Source organism: Salminus brasiliensis, chromosome 11 (assembly GCF_030463535.1).
Source record: "Salminus brasiliensis chromosome 11, fSalBra1.hap2, whole genome shotgun sequence".
In the NCBI taxonomy this organism is placed as follows: domain Eukaryota; kingdom Metazoa; phylum Chordata; class Actinopteri; order Characiformes; family Bryconidae; genus Salminus; species Salminus brasiliensis.
This window is the reverse complement of record NC_132888.1, coordinates 1,691,470-1,715,884: the sequence shown is the minus strand read 5'-3', so window position 1 is coordinate 1,715,884 and position 24,415 is coordinate 1,691,470. Positions and strand designations below refer to the sequence as shown.

At 42.4% G+C, this 24,415-nt stretch overlaps 3 protein-coding genes across 3 annotated transcripts in view; 2 read left to right on the top strand and 1 right to left on the bottom strand.

Moving 5' to 3' along the window:
- Nucleotides 1-24,415, top strand: part of gtf2b (general transcription factor IIB) — a 340,326-nt gene that overhangs the window by 170,746 nt on the left and 145,165 nt on the right. The window lies entirely within an intron of this gene.
- cyp7a1 (cytochrome P450, family 7, subfamily A, polypeptide 1) lies at nucleotides 716-7,845 on the top strand. Its single transcript, XM_072691077.1, has 6 exons — nucleotides 716-795; nucleotides 1,839-2,079; nucleotides 3,826-4,430; nucleotides 6,005-6,135; nucleotides 6,722-6,900; nucleotides 7,546-7,845. Exons 1-6 carry the CDS (start codon nucleotides 716-718, stop codon nucleotides 7,843-7,845), a joined length of 1,536 nt encoding a protein of 511 aa, XP_072547178.1.
- Nucleotides 20,706-24,415, bottom strand: part of tox (thymocyte selection-associated high mobility group box) — an 85,929-nt gene continuing 82,219 nt past the window's right edge. The window contains 2 exon segments of the mRNA XM_072690967.1: nucleotides 20,706-22,293; nucleotides 23,491-23,636. Coding sequence (XP_072547068.1) covers nucleotides 22,257-22,293; nucleotides 23,491-23,636 — 183 coding nt within the window. The 3' untranslated portion in view covers nucleotides 20,706-22,256.

The following is a 24,415-nucleotide window of genomic DNA, read 5'->3' as shown; positions in this document are numbered from 1 at the left end:
TAAAAGAACCACTTTTGGTTTCATAAAGAAGCATTTTTGGGAAGAAGGTGTGTGTGCAGAACCTTTCAGAGGTTCTAGGAAGTGGATATAAAGGTTCTTTACCAATGTTGAGACCCAGATTACATCCAGATTCCTTAGCTACCAGGCTTTCACTTCATTGATCATGCCACTGCTGGGCTGAAAACAGAGTTGCAGTTCAGGTTCAGGCATGAGTCTGAGTCACCGGGATGATGCATCTTAAAAATGCTCTTAAAACACGGCTCAGGGTTCTACCCACTTCACGTCTGAGTGCATTACATAATATTTATATTTCCTTGCATCACAATTACTGTTAATCAGTGCTCTTACTTTCTCCTGAGATCACACAAGTCGAAAAAAAAACACACGAACCACAAAGACCTTGAAGTTGTTTCCCAACTCAGCAGTGCTATCAAAGTACAGTCCGCAGAGCTTCAGGTGGAGGTGTCCATGGACTCCGTTCAAGGCCACATCCACACAGACTGATTTCCTAGAGGTCTCCTGCGTGCTGAATGCAGAAGAGAGAGAGAGAGAAAAAAACGTAGCTTGTCATTTTTTTGGGCGACGTCAAAGCCAGCGTGTGATAGGTGGAGTGTATAAAAGCTGGAGGGCGACTGGAAGACTGGAAGATCTCTAAGTGCATTGTCTCAAAAGGGGAAAACCAGCTGTCTGGGGCTGCTTGCACTTCTGCATCAGGATGATTAGTGTGGCTCTGATCTGGGCAGTGGTGGTGGCACTCTGCTGCTGTCTGTGGCTTATCCTGGGGATCCGGAGGAGGTAAATATACTGATTTAATAAATATTATATATATGTATAAATATATATATTACTATATACTATCTATTTATTTAGTTATTTATTATCTTTATTATTATATATTCTATATACAGACTGATTTATTGATGTAGGTATGTACTAATTTATGCATTCATAAACTGTGTATTGAGAATACATTTATATATTATATTATATTATATTATATTATATTATATTATATTATATTATAGTAATTAAAAATATATTAATGTTTATATTTTTTATTATATTAATAAAAAAACATATAATGTGCCAGTAGTTTTGTAAATGCCACTTTGATGATTTATCTAAAATCTGTTCAGTTTAGTACATAAACACACACGTGTGTGTTAATGTGCAGAAGTGTTTCTCTAGAGAATGTGTATTTATTTAAAAAAATTTGACCAGGGGTGCCCAAACTTTTGCCTGAGACTGTATATATATGTCCACAATGTGAACAAAATGGATCATCATCTACTGAGTCATGTAGATGAACAGAGGATTATTTATTATACCTGATGTTAGATTCAGTGATTCAGTGGTAAATGAAGCTCCTGTAAGGGTCAGTGTTCAGGTTCAGGACTGATGGTTGAGGGTCTGATGCCTGAAGTCGACTGGTTAGATATATTAGAAGGTTCTTGTTCTTCATCTAATCATCAAGAACCTTCAGTTCAAGCCCTTTTAAAGGAAGGTTCCTTTGTTGTCTGGAAGGAACATCTTCTAACCCAACACTGGAGAGCGAGTGGTTCAGATCATAGAGGACATTTGAAAGAAGCTTTTGTAGTTCAGGTGTCTACTACTGACATCTTTATAAATACCAAATACGTAATTTAAAGTGACAAAAGTATTGGGACACCTGCTCGGAACCTGAGGAACCTGCACCAGTTCAGTGTTCAGATGAACCTTACTGGAACCTCTGTAGCTCTCCACTGCATGATGGGACATGGTGGTTGGGTGTGTCTGGGCAGAATGTCTCTTTAAAGCCTGAGGTGACGACTAATTACTCTTTATTGTGGATGTCTCAGAGAGCCCGGAGAGCCTCCAGTGGAGAACGGCTGGATCCCGTACCTCGGCTGCGCCCTCCAGTTTGGGGCCAACCCTCTGGAGTTCCTCCGCAGCAGGCAGAAGAAGCACGGACACATTTTCACCTGCAAAATCGCCGGCCAGTACGTCCACTTCCTCTGCGACCCCTTCTCCTATCACTCCGTCATCCGGCAGGGGAGGCATCTGGACTGGAAGAAGTTCCACTTCTCCGCGTCTGTCAAAGTAAGGAGAGGCCTGCTCACCGAAGAACCAAGGGTGGGAAATGCATCAGGGGGCTTTAGTGTGAGGGCTGCACTTCAACTCGAGAGTACAGTCATTGCTGAAGGTTTGCCCACTCAGGTGTTATGAAATAACAGAAATTATGGAGGAGGAACATGCCTGAAGCCCCAACCCTACAAATTCCGTCTCTATCTTGTTCAAGATAGTGTCTTCACCACCCTCCTTCACCACCCCGTCACCTCCCTTTTAACTCTATCACCTCTCATTCCCGACTCCACTTACTACTGCAAGCAGAAGACCTCTGAACTTCAGCCCAACCCAAGTTCTTAGAGTCTTCTCCCCTCTCTTCAGTCTCTTCCCAAAAAATCCTATGAGTGGCTAAGTGGTTTAATGTGCTGCCACTATGGCCCAGGGGGTCACGAGTTCAAATCCCGAGCCGTGACGCTTTGCCATCAGCGGCCAGAGTCTGAGAGAGCACAATCGGCCGTGTTCTCTCCAGGTGGGTGGATGGCTCTCTCTTCCCCCATCTCTCTTAAAGCAACGTAAGCCGATGATAGCTGGTGTGGCGGCGCTGGGGACCTTCACATTTGTGTTGGAGGAGACGTGTGAAGTCCTTTCCCTATTACCCAAATAGACCCAATATCCTCAACATCTGGGAAATGGAAAGAATATCCCCCAACATTTCTTCTTCTTCTTCTTCTTCTTATTATTATATTTTTAAATATATGGTTCCTCTGTTTTTTATACCCTACTTCATGATGAGAGGGCACCACTGATACACAAAGTATGTTTTCTTGCTAATAAAGTACTACAGGTCCTCCAAATAAGTGGAACAAGTGGAAAATAAAAATTCCAAAAATGATTATTTAGGCAAATTTATTATTATTATTATTATTATTATTATTATTATTTGTACATTTTGTCGAGTATAAAATATTCCAAACATTTTTTAAACATATTAACTATTTTTACCAAAATAGTTTGTTTATTGAAGGTTTTAATGAGAGAAACCCCATAACTGCACTTTAAGCAAAAGCGCACTCTCTCATAGACGCTAATACATTTTAATGCACAGTTACTGTTTATTATTACTGTTTTTTGTGGGAAGCATAACATAAAGTGTCACATGTACAAAAATTAGGAAAGATTTTATATATTTTATTTACATTTAAATTTGTTAGATGTGCAGAAAATGTATATATTTAATATTTGCCATATTTAAGTCCCAGTTTGTTGAGTTATTTATACTTTTATATTTATTATACTTTTTTATTTATATATATGGCTGTTTTCACATGAAAGCCCATTGTTTTTACTGTCTGAGGCTAATTTATTAATTTATAAAACTAATTTACTAAAAAAATATATGAAACTAATTTATAAAAAAAAAAGTCTACTGACAATGCACCAGTATGCAAGGCCAATTTACCATTACATGCACTTTAATTTAACTAATTTAATATGTTCTCCACCAAAATGGAGATTTTAATTGCTGTAATTGTGGCTCATTGGGCCACAGTGTGCAGCAAGTAAAGATCATTAAGGCTCTTAAAACACTTTGATGAGTGTAAAACATTCTAAAATTATTAGAAAAAAAGTTTAAAACATTGTTTTAGCAAAATAATTCATTTTTTTGATGGTTTTAATGAGGCACAAGTGCACATGCAGGCATAATCCACCCTTTAGACCTTTAGATGCTCTGGAAGGTTCTACTGTAACCCTTAGGTGACGTGTATCTGATCTTCCCAGGCATTCGGTCATGACAGCATGGACCCAAGCCACGGTCACACCACAGAAAACCTGCATCAGACCTTCCTGAAGACGCTGCAGGGTGAAGCTCTGCCGTCTCTGATCGAAAACATGATGGAGAACCTGCAGAGCGTGATGCTGCAGTCCAACATGCTGAAGGCCAGCCACTCCGAGTGGGAGGTAGATGGCATCTTCGCTTTCTGCTACAAGGTCATGTTCGAGTCCGGCTACCTCACCCTGTTCGGCAAAGAGCTGGATGGAGATCGGACCATCGCCCGCCAGCAGGCCCAGAAAGCCTTGGTCCTCAACGCTTTGGAGAACTTCAAAGAGTTTGACAAGATTTTCCCGGCTCTCGTCGCCGGCCTGCCCATCCACGTGTTCAAGAGCGGCCACAGCGCCCGAGAGAACCTGGCCAAGACCATGCTGCACGAGAACCTCAGCAAACGCACCCAGATGTCTGACCTCATCTCTCTGAGAATGCTGCTCAACGACACGCTCTCCACGTTCAACGAGATCGGCAAGGCCAGGACACACGTGGCCATCCTGTGGGCGTCCCAGGCCAACACTTTACCCGCCACCTTCTGGTGTCTGTTCTACCTCATCAGGTAAGGCAACAGTAATTTAACAGAAATTGAATGAAAATAGGTTCAATGTAGCTCAAAACTCCTAGTACACTATCTGTCCACATGTTTGTGGACACCCCTTCTGGTCAATGCATTCAGCTAATTTGAGTCAGAGTGGCTCGGCAGACTAATACACTGACATTACGGCCTGAGGATCGCAGGTCCCAGGTCATGCTGCTTTGCCATCAGCAGCTGTAGCCTGAGAGAGCACAACTGGCCATGTTGTCTCGGGGTGGGTAGATGGCGCTCTCTCCCTCATCATTCCCAGGTTGGCCGATGTATCAGAACTGGTGGAGGCGGTGGCTGACTTTACATGCACCAGGGGAGGTGTGTTCAAGTATGTGTGCAAAGATGTGCAAATGCACACACAGCTTGTCTAGTCCCTGTAGAGAAGAAGTACTGCCAATAGAATAGGACTCTCTGCAGCAGATAGACATAGATGAACCTAGTGGCTCCATGCTGCCTAACATTAGACGTGGGCTAGAGGAGGGGTATAAAGCCCCCCAGCATTGAGGAGCTGTGGAGCAGTGGAAGAACTGTGTTCTCTGGATTGATGGAGGTGGAGCTCCATCCAGTACTTTTGGGATGAGTTAGGGATGATGAGTTAGGGATGATGAGGTGTGGTGATAATCCTCCAACATCCTGACCTCACTAACGCTCTCACTGTTGCTGAATGCAATTAAATCCTCACAGCAATGCTCCATCCTCCAAAATCTATTAGAAAGTCTTCTTCTCTGGACAGTAGAGACAGTTACTCCAACAGAAGCAGGATCCTTTTAAAATCCTTGATTTCAGAAGTATGTATAGGTAAATGAGCAGGTGTCCCAATACTTTTGTCTATATAGTGTTCTTTCCCAATTTAAAAGGTTCTTCACACTCACAATCATCTCTTTTACAAACACTGTTCTTTATAGAACCAATAGTGGTTGTTCTATGACAGTGGTTCTTGGAGAACCTCCTGTCCTGCACATGCGAGAACCACTAAGAGGGTGTTCTCCAGCACCATGGTTTGGGGAACACTGCTGTAGGGTACCAAAGAACCCTCTAAGCTCCTTTACCATTCAGACTGTTCAACATATGGAAACTTAACATACTCACCTTCAACTTCTACCTGCGACCAAACCACCAAATCACAGGCGTGAAGTTATTTGCGATAGTGCTGTCCCTCTCGCGTGCTATTGCTTAAATAGATAGCTAATGCAGCTCAGCACAGTAGTCACTCCCTTCACTACTATCAGCAGTGTCTAAACACATTAGAGGCTGCTGATAGTGGTCAAGGTTAATTGATGTGCTACGAGGAGATAAGGTTTAGTGGGTGGCTCTTGGGAAACACCTCTACTGTACTGACTGCTGAGGTGAAGGTCATATCCTTGAGTAGCAGATCTTTAGTAGCATGACCTTCTACTGAAATACCTGCAGCTCCTGCAGCACATCACAGAACCCTCCAAGCACCAGTACGATCCTCCGTTGCCTGTCAGACTCCGCGAACATGCCAGGGATAATTAATGAATTAATGACAGGTGTCTACTAACTGCTCAAATCTCGGCCTGTTTCAGATGTCCTGCAGCGATGAAGGCCGCCAGCGAGGAGGTCAGGAGCATTTTCGAGAGCTCCAACCAGAAGGTTGATCCAGAGGCCCCTCGTCTTGTCCTGACCAGAGAACAGCTGGACAACATGCCAGTTCTCGGTAGGACACAGCTTTTGTGATCAGGCTGATTGGGACACGGTGTTAAACAGACTGTGTGATCAGTGCACATCTGTGTGTTACAGACTTCACAAGTTGCAAAAGTTTGTGCACCCTTGTGTTAATAAGTCTCACCAGTCTCTACAGAGACACACTACTGCACATCTGAATGCAGGACCAGTGTTTATTTACTGAATAAACACTGAACATTCTGGAAAGAAATAAAACATAATATGTGGCAAATGCAATAGTAATTAAATATGTGTATTATTTGAATAATTATAATTTATAAATATTATGTATTAAGATTTATTATTTTGCAATCTGTGATTTGTAAATTTCAAATTGAGACAACACATCATTTTATTAGGGGCGATTATGTATATATATATATATAATTTTACACTGTATAATTGCATATATAAAAGAACTTTACATGTGTATGTATATGTACTCTCTCTCCCTCTCTCTCTCTCTCTCTCTCTCTCTATATATATATATATATATATATATATATGTTTTTTTATTGTATATATATTGTATATATATATAGATTCCATCACTGATGGTTTGCTGTTCTGACCCACAGACAGTATCATTAAGGAGGCGATGAGACTGTCCAGTGCATCCCTGAATGTGAGGGTGGCCAAAGAGGACTTCCTGCTCCACCTGGACAACAAGGAGTCCTACCGCATCCGCAAGGACGACGTCATCGCCCTCTACCCTCAGATGCTCCACTTTGATCCAGAAATCTACGAAGATCCTCTGGTGAGTTGACGGTTTTCTGAGTGTAGCTCCACCTCTGTGAAGACCTAACATGCAGGCTACAGCTGTGTGCAAAAGTTTGGGTACCCCTGTTATAATGACACATGCCGTTAAAGTCTGTTCAAAATTAATAAGTAAGTAAGTAAGTAAATAAATAAATACTTAAATATAAAAAAAATTCTGCATATTAACATGCACATTATATAATAATAATACATTTTTATTATACAATATGTTAAATTCAATTAAAGAACATATAAAAAATATATATATATATTTCAGTAAATAAACAATTTATATCAGCAGTACATTGAGTCTGACCAGGTTTTACAAACCTTTGCATAAATTTATGAGCTAATAATAGGCAACATCATAATAGGTCATTTTATTAATTATAATTTTTATAATATCATTATTATTGGTACTATTTCATTATTCAAAATATGAAAATCTGAACTTCTGACATTGCATTTTTCTTTCTGCAACACAAAACACAAAACTCACAACACTGACCTTTCCTCACATTCGGTTCAGAATAAACAGTGGGATGGATTGACACTTTTTAGACACGCCCCTTTCATTGAACAAATGAATGATTCATTTTTCGGGTTTAAGTGACCATCTACAATCCCATTTCCTCACCCACAGACCTACAAGTATGACCGGTACCTGGACGAGAACAGGCAGGAGAAGACCAGCTTTTACAGAGAAGGCCGCAAACTGCGCTATTATTACATGCCTTTTGGTTCCGGGGTCACCAAGTGCCCCGGCCGCTTCTTCGCCGTCCACGAGATCAAGCAGTTCCTGGCGCTGCTGCTCTCCTACTTCGAGATGGAGCTTTTGGACTCAGCAGTGAAAATTCCCCCTCTGGATCAGTCCCGCGCTGGACTGGGCATTTTACAGCCCACTTACGACGTCGACTTCAGATACCGACTCAAGCTTCAGTAGGAAGCTCCCACTGCTCATATTTATTGACTGAATTGTGAATGTTGTTGTTTTGTTGTTGTTGTTTTTGTTACGTTCTGTCTGGACAAACCAAAGATTGCTGTCACTGTTAAATCTGATTGAACTTGATGTAAATGGAAACCATACACTCCCTATCTGACCTCCGAGAGCCAAAATGTGACCTTTTCACACTGTAAACACTGTCCAGTCAGTCCAGATTAAACTGGAGTGAACTCAACTCAGGTCAGTCTAAAATTCTCCTAATTTGATCAACAATCCACACTGAGCTGATCCTCAAAATCATCAGTAAATGAGCTGCATCTGAAACTGAGGTTAAGTCTGTAGCTCCGCCCCCTCAATCTGTTTACTGTTTGTTCCCGTCTGCAGGTTAGAGCGCCCCCTATCACATGAGGGGAGGCCTTCCTATTTTCAGACTCCGGAACATGCAGGGTTGTGGTGTTGAAGGGTTTAAACTTATGATCTCCTGAGTCTCTTAGCAAGCAGACAGTTAGACAGTCGCTCCACTCTAGAGCTGTGAAGCCGTGTCTCTGAATTTCACAGCTCTAGACCGGCCCTACGGTCTAACTGCTGCTAATCAAGTGTGAGGAGGCCATCAGTTTAGGCCCCAGCAAGGCCTCAGCGCTCCATTGTCAAAAGCCTCCCAGTCTGGGGTGTTATACGATAGGAAGATTGTTGAAAGTTGTGAGTCTAAAGAGGTTTTAACTAAATCAAGTTGAGTTGACTCCAAAAACGCTCTGAATTCAGACAATTGACTTTGACTTTACTGTGTTTCCAGTGCAGGCCGAGCCAGTGTTAACCCCTATTAAATGACTATGGAGGCACAATGCTTTCTTGTGGCAGTAATGAAATGTAAGCCAGTTTGATGCTGCATGTTAATGATTATTTCTTTGCTGATTTTTAAAGGTATCTAAAATGATTAGTGCTGATATTCCCACATTTAAAGCTGCATTAGACTAAACCTCACAGCTCTGCTTCTTTACTTATCAGTAATATTTACTGCCTGTGAGCTGTGAGGTTCTATAGTACAGCAAAACCCCCATTGAGGAACCCTTACAGTTTCAATATGATATTAATAACCTGTAAGTGTGGGTTGTCTGTAATTAGTTTAATTCATGGATAATAGCCTGTACTATACTAGCACTGTGAGTAACAAGAAACGTCTGGCAAAGATCGTAATACGTCCAGACTTTTGTGTATTTTGTGTAAATTACTGTATTGCTGTAGATTTGCTCGTTAAGCTGCTGGACGCTCGCCACATTTCTCTCATTTGCTCTCACAGAATGCATTAAAACTTTTTATAGTGGACTGAACCGTCCCACAGAGCTTCATTATTTATTTATTTATTTATTTATTTCACATTCATTCACTAACCATGCTGTGAACACTCAGAGTGTGCTGTACAACAACACTGACCACTTTATTAGAAACACCCACCTGTTTCCACTCACTGGCCACTTTATAAGAGACCTCCACCTTGTGCTTTTTAACTGGCCATTTTATTAGAAACCCCTGACTTGTGTTTCCACTCACTGGCCACTTTATTAGAAACCCCTACCCTGCACTTCCACTCACTGGCCACTTTATTAGAAACACCTATCTTGTGATTTTACTCACTGACCACTTTATTAGAAACGCCTACCTTCTGCTTTCACTCACTGGCCACTTTATTAGAAACGCCTACCTTGTGTTTCCACTCACTGGCCACTTTATTAGAAACGCCTACCATGTGTTTCCACATGATTTAGCAGTATCTGTTCAGACGGGTGTTCAGACGGGTGTTCAGACGGGTGTAGTTCAGCACTGGTATGAGGGCACTCTCAGTGCTGTGGTGGGTTGGAAACTTTCCAACTGTTTCCAAACGCATTGTCCCTTTTTAACCCCGCGCTGACATCAGACGGCCGTACACTGCAACGTGTAAGAGTGCACCCGAGTGTTACTCTGCCCGCTCTGACCTTTCCCCATTAGACAATAAATCTGCCAACACACACACACACACACACACACACACACACACACACACTGCGGAAGAGTAACTGGCACAAGACCAGCTCCAGTTCCAGTAATCAGATCTGCTCAAGTTTACTGCAGAGAACAGGGTTTGGGTCAATGGCAGAGTATACACTGTATGTCCAAATATTTGTGGACACCCCTTTTAATGAATGCTTTAATTGAGCTACTTTAAGTACTTTAACTTTAGGCTGACACACAGCTTGTCTAGCCCCTGTAGAGAAGTACTGCCAATAGAATAGGACTCTCTGGAGCAGATCAACATCATGACCCTATTGGCTCCATGCTGCCTAATGCCAGGCGTGGACTAGAGGGGTATAAAGCCCCCCAGCATTGAGGAGCTGTGGAGCAGTGGAAGAGCTGTGCTCTCTGGAATGATGGTGGAGGAGCTCCATCCAGTACTTTTTGGGATGAGTTGGTGAAGTTGGGGATGATGAGGTGTGGTGGTGATCATCATCCAACATCCTGACCTCACTAACGCTCTTGTCGCTGCAATGAGCAGGTGTCCCAATACTTTTGTCCAGATAATGTACCCTGCAATATCCGCATATACACTAGCATTAAGAAATCCCAGATTTTTTAGTTATGAAATGTGCTCTATTTTTCTTTGAATGAAAATGCTGATATTGGTCCTGTGTGACCTCAGATGCTTTCAGATGCACCAATCAGCCAAAACATTAACACCTTCTGTTCTTCTTGTTGGTGTTTTTTGCGACTGTGAGCTCATTTAGAGCACAGTTTGGATTAGTAAGAGGTTGTTGTTTCATTTAACCAATAATTAAGAAGATTAAAGGCCAGAAATGAATCAGTCTCACATGGAAGGAGGTACCGTTCTAATGTAATGCAGGTTAAGCGCCCAGCTTCAAGTACGGCTCGGCTCGACCCGCCATCCTTTAAGATCCACGGAAGACGAGCGTCCAGACTTTTTACTGTCCTGCACTGAAGTGGTGGTCCAACGCTCGCTGTCCTCAAACCCAGACTGAAGACCCTCCTCTTCTGAGAGGACTCAGTGTGCAGAGTGTAGAGTGTGTGGAGTATTAGGGTCTCCAGACTGACTTCTGTGTTTAGTAGAGTCTAAGATTAGAGAATCTTCTGGAGTCTAGTCTGTATAAAATCTGGAAGTCGCTCTGGAGAAGAACGTCTGCTAGATGCCTTCAAATGTAAATGTGGGGATCTACTGGTTAACGTACCCAGTAGGCCCATCTGGTAATGCATTGGCTTACTGGTCATCTGCCATCATATATCACAACAGTGATTGGATCTTCCCTTTGAACCCAGGCTGCGTGGAGGTGGTTCGAGGCTTACAGAGTTAACCAGTGACCTGAATCTCAGGCCTCGAACCTCCTCCACGCAGCCTGCCACTGTTTTTTTGGGTTGTAGATAGGGCTGGATGGTCACCTTGGATCACTTTTCTGTTAACTTTCACAGTGGGTTAAACCCAGTCAGCCCAGTGCAGTGGTTTTCAGTCGGCCCTTGGTCCAGTGCTTGCCCTGCTGAACTTGGTGACTGCAGAGACTCGTGTTTGTCTGCTGCAGCTGAATTGAGGGTTTGCTGTTGACACATGCGGGCTGACACATGCTTATCTTTATGCCGGGTTGTTTTTTGACTCATCAAACAGGGCGAGTCACTGGAGTTCAAGGAGAACCGTCCACTACAGGTCAGCCAACTGCTTTTCACATTACTGTTTATGATCAGGCTGTCTGCTCTCATCCGAGTTTACCTGAAGCCAAATTCTCTTCTCTCCAGTAAACTCATGAACTAAAGGCTTATTATTTATTCATCTTCAAAGATACCATAAACCACATAAACACAAACTAAACCAAGAACCGATTTAGACACCATTTAGGCTCAGAGTGAGTCCACAAGTCTGCACCACCTGGAGAGACGCAGGAGCTTACAGAAACGGTCTGGGTCAAGGTCTAGTGTCCGACAGTGTCCGACAGTGTCCGACGCTGAACACCAAACATGTCTCGACTGATGAACTACATCTAGATTAGTAGAACAAAGTGCATACATGAATACAGTACATCTACTAAAATCACTATATTACTCTTTATTCTATTTTACTGAATGGACAAAAGTATTGGGACACCTGCTCTTTCACTGTTTCTTCTGAAATCAAGGGGATTAAAAGAGCTGATCCTGCTTTTGTTGGAGTAACTGTCTCTACGGTCCAGCGAAGAAGACTTTCTACTTGATTTTGGAGAAGGAGCATTGCTGTGAGGATTTGATTGTTTCATTCATCATGTGTTAGTAAGGTCAGGATGCTGGATGATTGGTCACCACCCTGCCTCATCATCCCCAACTCATCCCATTCAAAACTACTGGATGGTGCTCCTCCACCACCATCATTGCATTGCTCCACAGCTCCTCAATGCTGGGGGGCTTTATACCCCTCTAGCCCACGCCTGGCATTAGGCAGCATGGAGCCAATAGGGTCATGATGTTGATCTGCTCCAGAGAGTCCTATTCTATTGGCAGTACTTCTTCTCTACAGGGGCTAGACAAGCTGTGTGTGTGCATTTGCACATCTGTGTCAGCAGTTGGTGCAGCTTAAAGTAGCTGAAAGTGGTTAGCTAGATTTCTCTAGTGGGCGTGGCTTAGGTAAATCTTGGGGGTGTAAATGTAATGAAGGCGGAGCAAAAAAGGGCTAAGGTTTAAAGTTCGTCACTCTAATTATTTAACTATGACCAGATAAACATAGTTTAGCAATTCTTTTAATAATTAATGACAAGTATTATTATAAAATATTACAAAACAAACAACTTTTGAAACTATAAAACACATATAATTTAACAAAACGTTAAATTATGTAGATACTGTATATATAATGATTATATTACTAAAATAATGGCAGATTATTTTGATGATTATTACACTAAATTAACAATAATTATTCAATTATGTTTATAATGATGACATAAATACAGCAATGGTTTTCTATAATAAGAAGGAAAACCCAGCGGACCGGAGCCGTTTCTCAGAAAGGACTGATGAGAGCTTGTTTTACTGGTGATGACGCTGGGCTGGATCTGTGTGGAGGTGTTATTATGATGGAGGCTGTTTTCATTATTGACTGTGAGGCTCAGACACACTCAGAGCTGGGAGGGTTACTAGAGGTCACGGCTCAGAGGGGGTTATTCCTGGTCACCCGGTGAAGAGACGAAAGCAAAGCCTGACCTAAAATGACCCAAATCAATGATGAAACTCACCCTTTAACACACACACACACAGTGCTGTGGTATGGACCACAGTGACCCTTCGCTGTGGGTTTGCTAATACTGGGTTTAATAAAAGAATAAAAAATAATTAAATTAATTAATTTAAAGAATTTACAGCAGGATTTTAGCAAAATCTCTTATTTACTCAGTTTTCTGGGTAAATTTCAAGGGCAAACACTTTCCAAAATCCCACAACCTCCGGAAAATCCTCCAAAAAACATATTTTCCCATCTCAGACATAAAACCCCTACTAATATTATCATTTGTATTCAGATATGGGAAAATGGCCATATTTACAATGGCCATATTTACAGTACAGCGTGACAGGGTGGTAACTGTTATTCTAAAATGACCACTGTTCATCAAGTGGTCAGGTTACTGACCTAGTACACTATGCCAATCTTTTAGAAATATGATTTTCTTTGCATTAATAGTGTAAAATATTGAATTAAAAAAAATCACACATTTCTTGTGACGGGGTTGTAGGTCGAGCTTGATGGAGTCTGTCTAACACGAAAACGCAGCAAATAAACAACGTAAAACAGTCAGAACTGCTCCAAAGATTCAAATGATGTCACTTCCTCTTTGTGATCTAATTTAAAGCAACATTACTCTGTTTTGCAGGCAAAACAGGTTAGTGTGACGGGGTGGTAGGACTAGGCTGACTCTACTCTACGCACACAAAAAGTTTACAAAAAGGTTTTTACTTTGAATTATTAAATTATTACAATTATCAAAAATTCTTCTCATATATCACGCTAACAGTGTTAACGTAATAACTTTGAGGTTGGGAAACACTTTGCTGAATGCATCTCGTCAAGGTTGCAAAAGCAAATGACGTCCATTTCGCAGAATGACTGCTAGCTAATGTAGCTAACGAGTAATTGAAACTAATAGGCCCTGGGTTTGCATGATGCTAACTGCAGGCCTTCATCTAAGCTTGTGGAGGTGTTCGGTGTTCTCTAACTGACCGGATTCCGCGGTTTCTGACTCTGTAGGACATCACTGTTCTCTAGAAACATGGACTAAAGTAAAGCTAAAAACAGCAGCAGCCTCTAGAACACTGCATGTGGTCAGTCTGTACAGGCAGTGCTGGACAGTGTTTGGCTTTACACAGTAAACAGGCTTCAGCAGTTCAGTGTCAATAGTAGTTCCATTTGCTACCAATCAGTTTCACCAAAGCAAAAACTACAGTAACACTTCAGGAAGTCTCCCGCAGAATAATGGCAGGCTGTCCTGAACCACGATCCTGCCACCACCATGCTTAACAGCTGGAGAGGTTATGTTGGCTATGTCGGAATGCAGTGATTGGCTTTCGCCAAGCGTTACCAGAAAGTTCTGTTTGGGATTCTGTCCAGATTCAGTCCACAGAACGATCTTCCAATAGCTTTTCCACGTGGTCTCCTGAGAACGTCAGACAGGCTGTCAGGTTCACTGGGGAGAGTAGTGGCTTTTTCCTTGCTGTTCTGCCATCGGACTGATGTTTGTTGGATGAGCACTGCTGAATATCACCTGCTGGACATTTGTGACCTTTTCCAGCCTGGAAAGCTACAATACCTCTTTTCTGAGGGTCTCCTTTGTTTGTATCCGGCCACACCTCCATATAAACCTGTGGTGAAGACCAGACATTGATAGAGAAGACCCAGGGTTCTGTTGTTGAAAGAAGGAGGGGCCTGCTAAACTCACACCTGATTGGTTATGCACTCTATCATCCTGAGAAGCAGATGTTGAAATAATTACTCAATCACACTGAGATGACTGAGATTATGTTGAGATTATTACCTTGAGATAATTAATTTAAGCAGCCACAAACTTTAATTGCAGCTTTAGACAGAATGCACTTCAATGCTGGGCTCTCCCGAAAACATGCTGCTGCATGTGGTGGCTCAGCGGTTAGAGCGCCGGGATATCGATAACAGGGTTGTGGGTTCGATTCCCGGGCTCGGCAAGCTGCCACTGTTGGGCCCTTGAGCAAGGCCCTTTACCCTCTCTGCTCCCCGGGCGCTGGAGTTGGCTGCCCACCGCTCTGGGTGTGTGTGTGTACTCACTGCCCCTAACACATGTGTGTGTGTGAGTGTGTGTTCACTACCAGATGGGTTAAATGCGGAGGACACATTTCGCTGTACAGTCCACACTGTACAGTGACGAATACGTGCACCTTTATCCTTTATCCACCTAGAGTCCAGAGTGAGCACAACATCTTTACATGCATCCACCTACAGCCCATAGACAATGTACTTGAGCCTAAATTTGGAAAAAGGTGCTAATTAGCAGGCCTGTCGCCATAAATATATAAAAAAGGCCATTAATATTTGCACATATTATTTATCATTTATTTATTATAATTACATTATATATTAGAGAGACGCTAACAGCCAGAATAAATTCCTTGTGTGTTTGAACATACTTGGCCAATACATCTGATTCTGATTATTATATGTAAAAAAAAAAAAAAAAAAAAAAAAAAATAAATTTGATGGTCAAGATGGTTGAAGAGCTGGTCAACCAGGGGTAAACATACCCTATACTGGTAAACCAGCTGGGTAACCAACTTTTGACCAGCATAGTGTATGTTGTCACTCTGGTCATCCTGGTAAACTGGCTTGGTCTTGCTGGTCATACTGGTTGTCTAGTTTGGTCAAGATAATCAAGCCTGTAATTGATTACTTCCAATTACCCATAAGCATGTGATTAGTAACCCAGTGCTCTTACCATTACACCACCTCCTCCACCATCCACACAAGGCAGGCTGGGTCCTTGGATTCATGCTGCTGGAGCCAAGTTCTGACCCTACCATCTGTGCTCCTCAGAAAATCCAGACTCATCAGGCCAGGCTACGCTTCTCCTCCAGTCTTCAGCTGTCCAGTGTTGAATTGGTGAACCACTGCAGCCTCAGCTTTCTGTTCTTGGCTGAAAGAAGAGGAACCTGTCGTGGTTCTTCTGCTGGTGGAGCTCTATATCCTCCTCAAGGTTGGAGGTGGTGGTGGTGTTCAGTCTGCTCTCCACAGTTGTACAGAGTGGTCAACTGAGCTACTGTAGCCTTTCTGTCAGCTCTAACCAGTCTGACCACTCTGTTGACACCAACAATTCAGAGTGTAGGACAGTAGTCAGTGTAGGACAGATGAACATCTGGGATGTTCTGTTTCTCACCACCTGCTAAAATCTCACTCAACACCGTAACACCCTTAATGGCCACAAGCTGGACATTTCTGTCGGCCAGTGACGGATGTTCTGGAGTATGTAAGATTTACTGACAATTCAAACCAATCAAATATTTGAACTCATTTCTTCAGGCTTCATGACGGGCGCGGCGGGTTCAGACGAGTCTCTGGTTGGAGGAGCTGGAGGTTTGGGTCGATCCACCCCAGGGTTTTAGGTCATGAAGACATACCGAGCCCAGAGCCCATGCGTCACCAGAGCAGGCTGTTCTGTGCAACAGATAAAACAAAAGATACGACCAAGCAGCGACATGAATGTTTATTTTACACAAGCAGCTCTGAGAGGCGCCACTCCCAGAGCTCCGCAGGCTTTCCCAAACCCATCCAAACCTGTAGATGGCCTGAATGCATTTATTGAGTATTAATCAGACGTTTTTTTCTATATAACAGGCCTAATTACCACCCTGTTATTTTGATCTTTATAATGAAATGCTCTGATTGGCTGGTTTACAGAACATATGCATTGCATGTACTGTATTAGGGGTGGCATGATAGCACTTTTTCGTGTTCGATATACATATTTTATGTGTATTTTATGTTGTTGTTGATAAATTTAAAGCACCAGCAAAGCTCCCGACACCAGGAGGGTGAGACCTAACTGATACATGTGAACCCTTCTGATCTTAACCACTGCTATGGGCTCGTTACAATGCAGCTGCTGACACTCCTGTTTGAGCTTTATTTTAAGTGTTAAAGATGTAAACAGTCATTCAGAGTGGGGGTCTTGGGGATTTTGGGGGGTTTGGTGTAAAACTGTGCTTCTCTGTACAGAAACTGACCCACTCTGATTTCTTCACAGTGGAGGTGAATGGAAGCAGGTGTTGGTCGCCATGACTACAACACAGATACAGCCCATAATTTATCTCCTATCCAAACCCACCAGTGCAGCTACACTAGTCTTCTGAGTTTTATATGGAGTGATGATGATGATGATGAAGGTAAAATAGTGAATAGAGAATCTCCACTAATGCCTTTAGGGACTACTTTCTGTAGCTGCACTACACCCTGCAGCATGTATCCCTCCACCATTTTAATGATCTGGTTCTAAAAGCAGGTTCTAGAGCCGAACTCTTCTCAGAACTCTGGTAGAACCGTGTCTCAGGCATCAGGCAGCGTCTTCATCACCATTAGGTGAAGAACTTTCTGTGAGGAGCTTTTATTAGAGCTTCAGACGTCTGCTTCCCTTCACCTCCACTGTAGAACTCCAGTTCAGACTGGGGGAGCTTATCTAGAACCTCCACTGTAGAACTCCAGCTCTGACTGGGGGAGCTTATCTAGAAGCTCCACTGTCTGGACAGAAAGGTAAGTCAGTAGGCTGCTCTTGCAGCTCAGTCCCCCTAAATGGTTTCCCACATGAACTATCCCCTAGTTTGGGCTTTACTTTCAGATGCAACTCTCCCACTGGCCACCAGATGGCAGTATGACATCATAGCAGAACATAAGAATCATCATAATGAGCTGTTTGAAGTCTGAGCAGAAACCGATTAGAAATGCAAGCATTTAACATGCAGAGCACATTTACACACACACACACACACACACACACACACACACACACAAAGGCAACTTGTAAGAGTCAAAATAGCAGTTTAACTTCCCTTAAATGTATTCTTAGTATATATTTATAACACATTGATGCAGTCAGCCCTTCCCATTGCTGACACAGATGTGCAAATGCACACACAGCTTGTCTAGCCCCTGTAGAGAAGAAGTACTGCCAATAGAATAGAACTCTCTGCAGCAGATCAACATCATGACCCTATTGGCTCCATGCTGCCTAATAATGCCAGACATGGGCTAGTAGAGGGGTATAAAGCCCCCCAGCATTGAGGAGCTGTGGAGCAGTAAAGGAACTGTGTTCTCTGGAATGATGGGTTATTTTGGGATAATAACCCTACTGACCTCACTAACACTCTAGTTGCTGAACGCAATCATATCCTCACAGCAATGCTCCTCCAAAATCTAGTAGAATGTCTTCTTTTCTGGACAGTAGAGACAGTTACTCCAACAGAAGCAGGATCAGCTCTTTTAATACCCTTGATTTCAGAAGAAACAGTGAATAAGCTGGTGTCCCAATACTTTTGTCCATTGTACTCTACAATATCCAGGTTTTAAACAGGTATTGTTTAAAGCTATATGTCAGGTATTGTATTAGGGCTGGTTTTGCTCTCAAAATGACAAGAAGTTGCGACCCCACCTTTGAGATTCTGGTCCATGTTGACATGATTGCCTCACACAGATCCTGCAGATTCTTCAGGACCCTCCACTAAAGACCACTGAACTCATTGCCATGTTCATGAGATGATGCGACTGTGACCATTATGGTCAGCAACGATACTCAAATAGTCAACAGTGGTGGTAAAGTGATGATTGCTCAGTATGAGTGTGCCACGAAAGCCTGCCCCACACCTTTACACCACCTCCACCAGCCTGGACGGTTCACAGACGGCAGGTTGGGTCCATGGATTCATGCCGATTTCTGACCCCACCACTCAGACTCATCAGACCAGGCTACGTCTCTCCAGTGTTGAGTTGGTGAGCCACTGCAGCCTCAGCTTTCTGTTCTTGGCTGAAAGAAGCAGAGCCTGCCGTGGTTCTTCTGCTGGTGGAGCTCTGTGATGCCTTTCTGTCAGCTCCAACTAGTCTGACCATCCAGTATGAAGCTGTAATAGCATTAATATCCAGTCTGAATATTATTCATTCTGCTGTACGTAGAGAACTATACACAGTAACAGAGCCAAGGCTCACTAAAGCAAGATCTGAGCTGAGCTGGCTGTGGTTCAGCTGTTACAAGGCCTTTCAGGTAAAAAGGAAGTGACAAAGTTTAATTCTCACGATAAAACCATGATAAAGCCTGACCCCAGGCCTGCTCCGCCCGCTCAGCCAATAAAACAATCTGAGGTGGAGATAATGGGCTTATGATTTATACTCTCTAAATGCAGGAGCGCTCAGTGTCAGGCTGACCAGTGAGTAAATTATTAGCCCACTCTCACAGAGCCGCAGGACAGTGAGGGAAATCAGCCCGGCACTCGGAGGGATCCATTATTTCCTCAGGCTCTGAGTAAGGGAGAGAGAGACAGGCCGAGCGTAACAGCCCTTTATTAGGAGGGATGTTACACACTCCAGTGTGTTCACACCTTGAAAGCAGTGGTCCCAGTCTCTATCAGCTGCATCTCCACCATACAGTCCATTAACACACTCAGACCATTCACCAACAAAGACCTCAAACCCTCTTTACTTACACTATATGGACAAAAGTATTGGGACGCCTGCTCATGCACTGTTTTTTTTACTACTACTAGATTCTGAAAAAGGAGCATTGTTGGATTATTGATCACCACCTCACCTCATTATCCTCAACTCCCCAACTCATCCCATTCAAAAGTACTGGATGAAGCTCCACCATTATCACCACTGCTCCACAGCTCCTCAATGCTGGAGGGCTTTATACCCCTCTAGCCCACGCCTGGTATTAGGCAGCATAGAGCCAATAGGGTCAAGATGTTGATCTGCTCCAGATTGGCAGTACTTCTCTACATGGAGTAGACAAGCTGTGCACATCCTTAACTCAACTTAAAGTAGCTGAATGCATTCATTAGAAGGAGTGTCCACAAACATTTGGACATGCATGCACTTGTATGTAAATTTTTACACTGTATCAAAATAGCATGACAAATAGCCTAAAACAAAGATCCAAATATGTATATGTATTTATTCAATGTATATTTTAGGGTTGCACCGATACTGATACTGTATCAGTATCGGCAATAGAGAGCACCGATACCATAAAGCTTACTCATGCTGTACGTTTTTTTTTTAACATAGATTAACATAAATTTAAATTTGCATACTTGCATCTTTGTACATAGCGACGTGTTCTTGTAATGAAATGTGAATTTTAAACACTAAATAAAAAGCTGTTCAGTCGAGTTTAGCAAGATGCTTCCCTACTTGCTTACAGCATTGTGGTGATTTTCATTGCTTCATAGCTCTGAAACTTTTCAAATATGCCGTTACTCAACCAGTACCTGCTGTTCTTTTGAAGGAGTATCAGGATTTTTAGCCGTCTATCAAGTATTTAGGTCTGGGTTGGTATCAGTATCGGTACTCAGTATCGGCAGATACCTTTAAATCTATCGGTATCGGTGCATCCCTAGTATATTTTTCTGTGTAGAATTTCTTTACACATTTTTATTCAAATGGTAACAATAATTATCTCAAATTAGCTCAATTAATAAAAAATAAATAATGAATTATTTTGCAATGTATAAAAACGTGTATACACAATAAGTGCAATGTTATATATGTCAGTAAATGAATACCACGCTGCTCCATGTTCACAAAGTTGTGTAATATGAAATGAGTGCTGGGGTGGAAATAATGACAGAAGACAGGATTGCTGATTACTGCACAAAAAATGCAGGTTTGCCTTTATTCTTCAAACACAATAAAAACTAAATAAGAATTATTCACATTATCGCCTGGATCAGTTCTGCAAAAAAAACAAAAAAACAAAAACAAAAATAAAACGAAAACCAAAAAAAAACAAAAAAAAAAACAGATCCCCAGAATCGCTAACAGAATTACTGAAAACACCTACAGTTACTTTTTATCTCATAAATAGGCGCAAACAAGTACCATAAAAAGATCTGGTATAGACACAGTGTAGAGGAACAGGAACTGATTAGCCATATGCCGGGGTTATACAGCGAAATCCAATCTGCCACTGCGTCCAATTAACACCGTACAAGCTTCTGACACTTCCAGACACACGGTTTGGATGACATGACCATCAGTATCGCAGAAGAGATACAAAAGAAGTATTCTGAGTCGTACAAAATTATTTCATTTATTTCAGTCGGCTTCGTTTAGGAACTTCGCTTCATGCTACGAGGGCTTTTCTCCCTAATGGCCTCGACTCTCTTAATTCAAATCAGGAAAAAGGTCCGTTTTTACAGTTCAAATCTAATCTGGCTGGAAAATTTCACCAAGAAAATCTGTTAGTTCCTTTTTTAACGTTTATTTCATTAGTTTTGTCTCTAAAAGTGAACTGGAACGGTCCAATTTGGAATTACGTTGGAAATAAAATAAAAGTAAAAACACAAGCAAAATCCGGTTTTATACTCTAGGAGTAAATAATAATCACACAGATTCTATTTACAGCTCGAATCTCGGGGCTCGAAAGCCACTAATGTGGTTCATGGCGGCGCCTCTGAGCGATCACCTTTATACTTACAACAGTTCAGTTTCTAAGGCAGTTCACTAGCAAAGAGCATTACAGAGAGAGAGAGAGAGAGAGAGAGAGATGCAGTAAGAGGAAGGAGAGAGAGGAGGAGAGAGAGAATGAGCGAGAGAGATAGAGATAGAGAGAGTGTGGGTGGGGAGACACACAGGAGTCGTCCACACAGTCTCTATACTGACATAGTTTTCAGATTGATTAACTTCAGCAGTTTTGGTTCTCGTTAGTTGACGGTAAGTGCTCACAGACGGTTAAACCGGCGCCGCTTCGTCTCACTCGTCTCACACACACTTCAGGAGATGCTCGAATGTGTCTGGTTGTATAATTGGGACCACCACTACAAGAGGGGAGGGGGTGGGGATAGCCGGGAGGGGGTGGGGGTAATTAAATCGTCATGATTGTTTTTAAAGCGTATTTTTAATTTGATTTAATTCGACAACTTTTATCATTTTCATGCTTAAAACTCCCAAACGTCCGAAAATCTGACGTGATTTCGGACTCCGGAGTGTGAAAGGGTCTGGCTGAAGAGCGAGCGATGAGAAAACTCTCACACACAAACACACACACAGTGTGTGTGAGGCGGTTCTGAGGTGTGTGTTTCGTGTATGTGTGTGTGTTGCCTGAATGGGTAGGCAGGAGGTGGACAGTCGGAGTGACAGAGGAACTGCCTTGGTCCTGTGAAGCTGCAGGTAGTGAAGATGGTCTTAATCAGGTCAGATACAGGGCTTTATCCCTCTGCAGGGCACTGTGGAACACACACACACACACACACACACACAGGTCAAAATAGTCAACATTTACATGATACTTACAGGCCACTTTATTGGAAACAAGTGAACAAGGTGATAGGCTAGGGGGTTCTAATAAAGTGGCCAGTGAGTGGAAACACAAGGTAGGTGTTTCTAATAAAGTGGCCAGTGAGTGGAAACACAATTAGTAGATATTTCCAATAAAGTGGCCAGTAAAGAAGCACAAGATTAGTAGGTGTTTCTAATAAAGTGGCCAGTGAGTGGAAACACAATTAGTAAATATTTCCAATAAAGTGGCCAGTAAAGAAGCACAAGATTAGTAGGTGTTTCTAATAAAGTGGCCAGTGAAGAAGCACAAGGTAGGTGTTTCTAATAAAGTGGGCAGTGGTAAACAACAAGATTAGCAGGTGTTTCTAATAAAATGGCCAATGAGTGTGAGTACACGATTTGTAGAGGTTTCTGAATTTGTGTTTCTGAATTTGTGTTTCTGGTTTGTGAATTTCCCCACTGCGGGACTAATAAAGGACTATCTTATCTTCTAATAAAGTGGCCAGTGAGTGGAAGCACAAGGTAGGTGTTTCTAATAAAGTGGCCAGTGAGTGGAAGCACAAGGTAGGTGTTTCTAATAAAGTGGCCAGTGAGTGGAAGCACAAGGTAGGGGTTTCTAATAAAGTGGCCAGTGAGTGGAAGCACAGGGTAGGGGTTTCTAATAAAGTGGCCAGTGAGTGGAAGCACAAGGTAGGGGTTTCTAATAAAGTGGCCAGTGAGTGGTAGCACAAGGTAGGTGTTTCTCATGAAGTGGCCAGTGAGTGTGAGCACACGATTAGTAGATGTTTCCAATAAAGTGGCCAGTAAAGAAGCATAAGATTGGCAGCTGTTTCTTAAAAAGTAAGTGTTTCTAATAAAGTGCCAGTGAAGAAGCACAAGATTAGTAGGTGTTTCTAATAAAGTGGCCAGTGAAGAAGCACAAGATTAGTAGGTGTTTCTAATAAAGTGGCCAGTGAAGAAGCACAAGATTAGTAGGTGTTTCTAATAAAGTGGCCAGTGAAGAAGCACAAGATTAGTAAGTGTTTCTAATAAAGTGGCCAGTGTGTGTATGTACAAGATTAGTAAGTGTTTCTAATAAAGTGGCCAGCGAGTGAGTAACTCTGTAAGTGTAGTATAAGTGAATAGAGGCTGCTGTAAAGTCTTACCCGTTACCGCAGTAATCCGGGGTCCAGTCCAGTCCCCCCTGTCCAGGCCCGGTCCTGCAGGAGCGATAGTCCATGGAGGGGGACAGACCCGGTCCAGCAGAGGAGACGTTGATCATACTCTGATATTCAGCCTGGAGGGGAAAGCCCTGAGGGAGAGAGAGCAGTGAGGGATGAGTAATGTGGTGAGTGGGTTTGGAGCACAGACTCAAACGGGTACTGAAAGACCTGCTGAAGGCTATATCTGATCCGCTGGAACCGACTAAAAAGACCCATCAGTGGCCCGTTTAACAAACACCAGTAATAGTTATGCAAATGGTTAAGATGAGCACTTCACACACTGCAGTGCCCCAGTTCAACACGGCTAACTCTGTCCTCCCTGAGCTCGGTTAGTGTTGTAGAAGTGCCCAAAGACTACATCCACGAGGCTCTCAGAGAAGGGTACTGAGATGGTATTGATCCCAATAACGATCAATACTGCCTGGTCTCAGTCTACGCCAGCTGTGTGCCAGTCCTGCTCAAACGGCGAGTGCTGATGTTCCCAGAGAAGAAATCCTTCACAGGAAACATTCCAGACAGGATCTATGAAAAATCTCCACTGGAAAGGCAGATTTAGTTAGCAATATGCTAATTGGTGTACATAAGTTTCCACTACTTGTTAGCTACATTAGCATCGTAGTTCCAGTGGAAAACTAAAGATCCATCAACTTTTTTAACTTTTTCATAAGATTATTGATTTAATGGACACGGCCAAAGGCTAAGTGGTGTAGAAAAGATTCCATGAGTTGTTAGCTACATTAGCCTCATAGAAAAAAAAAGCAAACATGTTTTGGCTAATTGAGGATATTTGGAGCAAAAAGTTTACATTAGATTATTGCTTTAATGTTTAGTATAATAGTCAAGACCAAAGGCTAATTGGTGTACATGT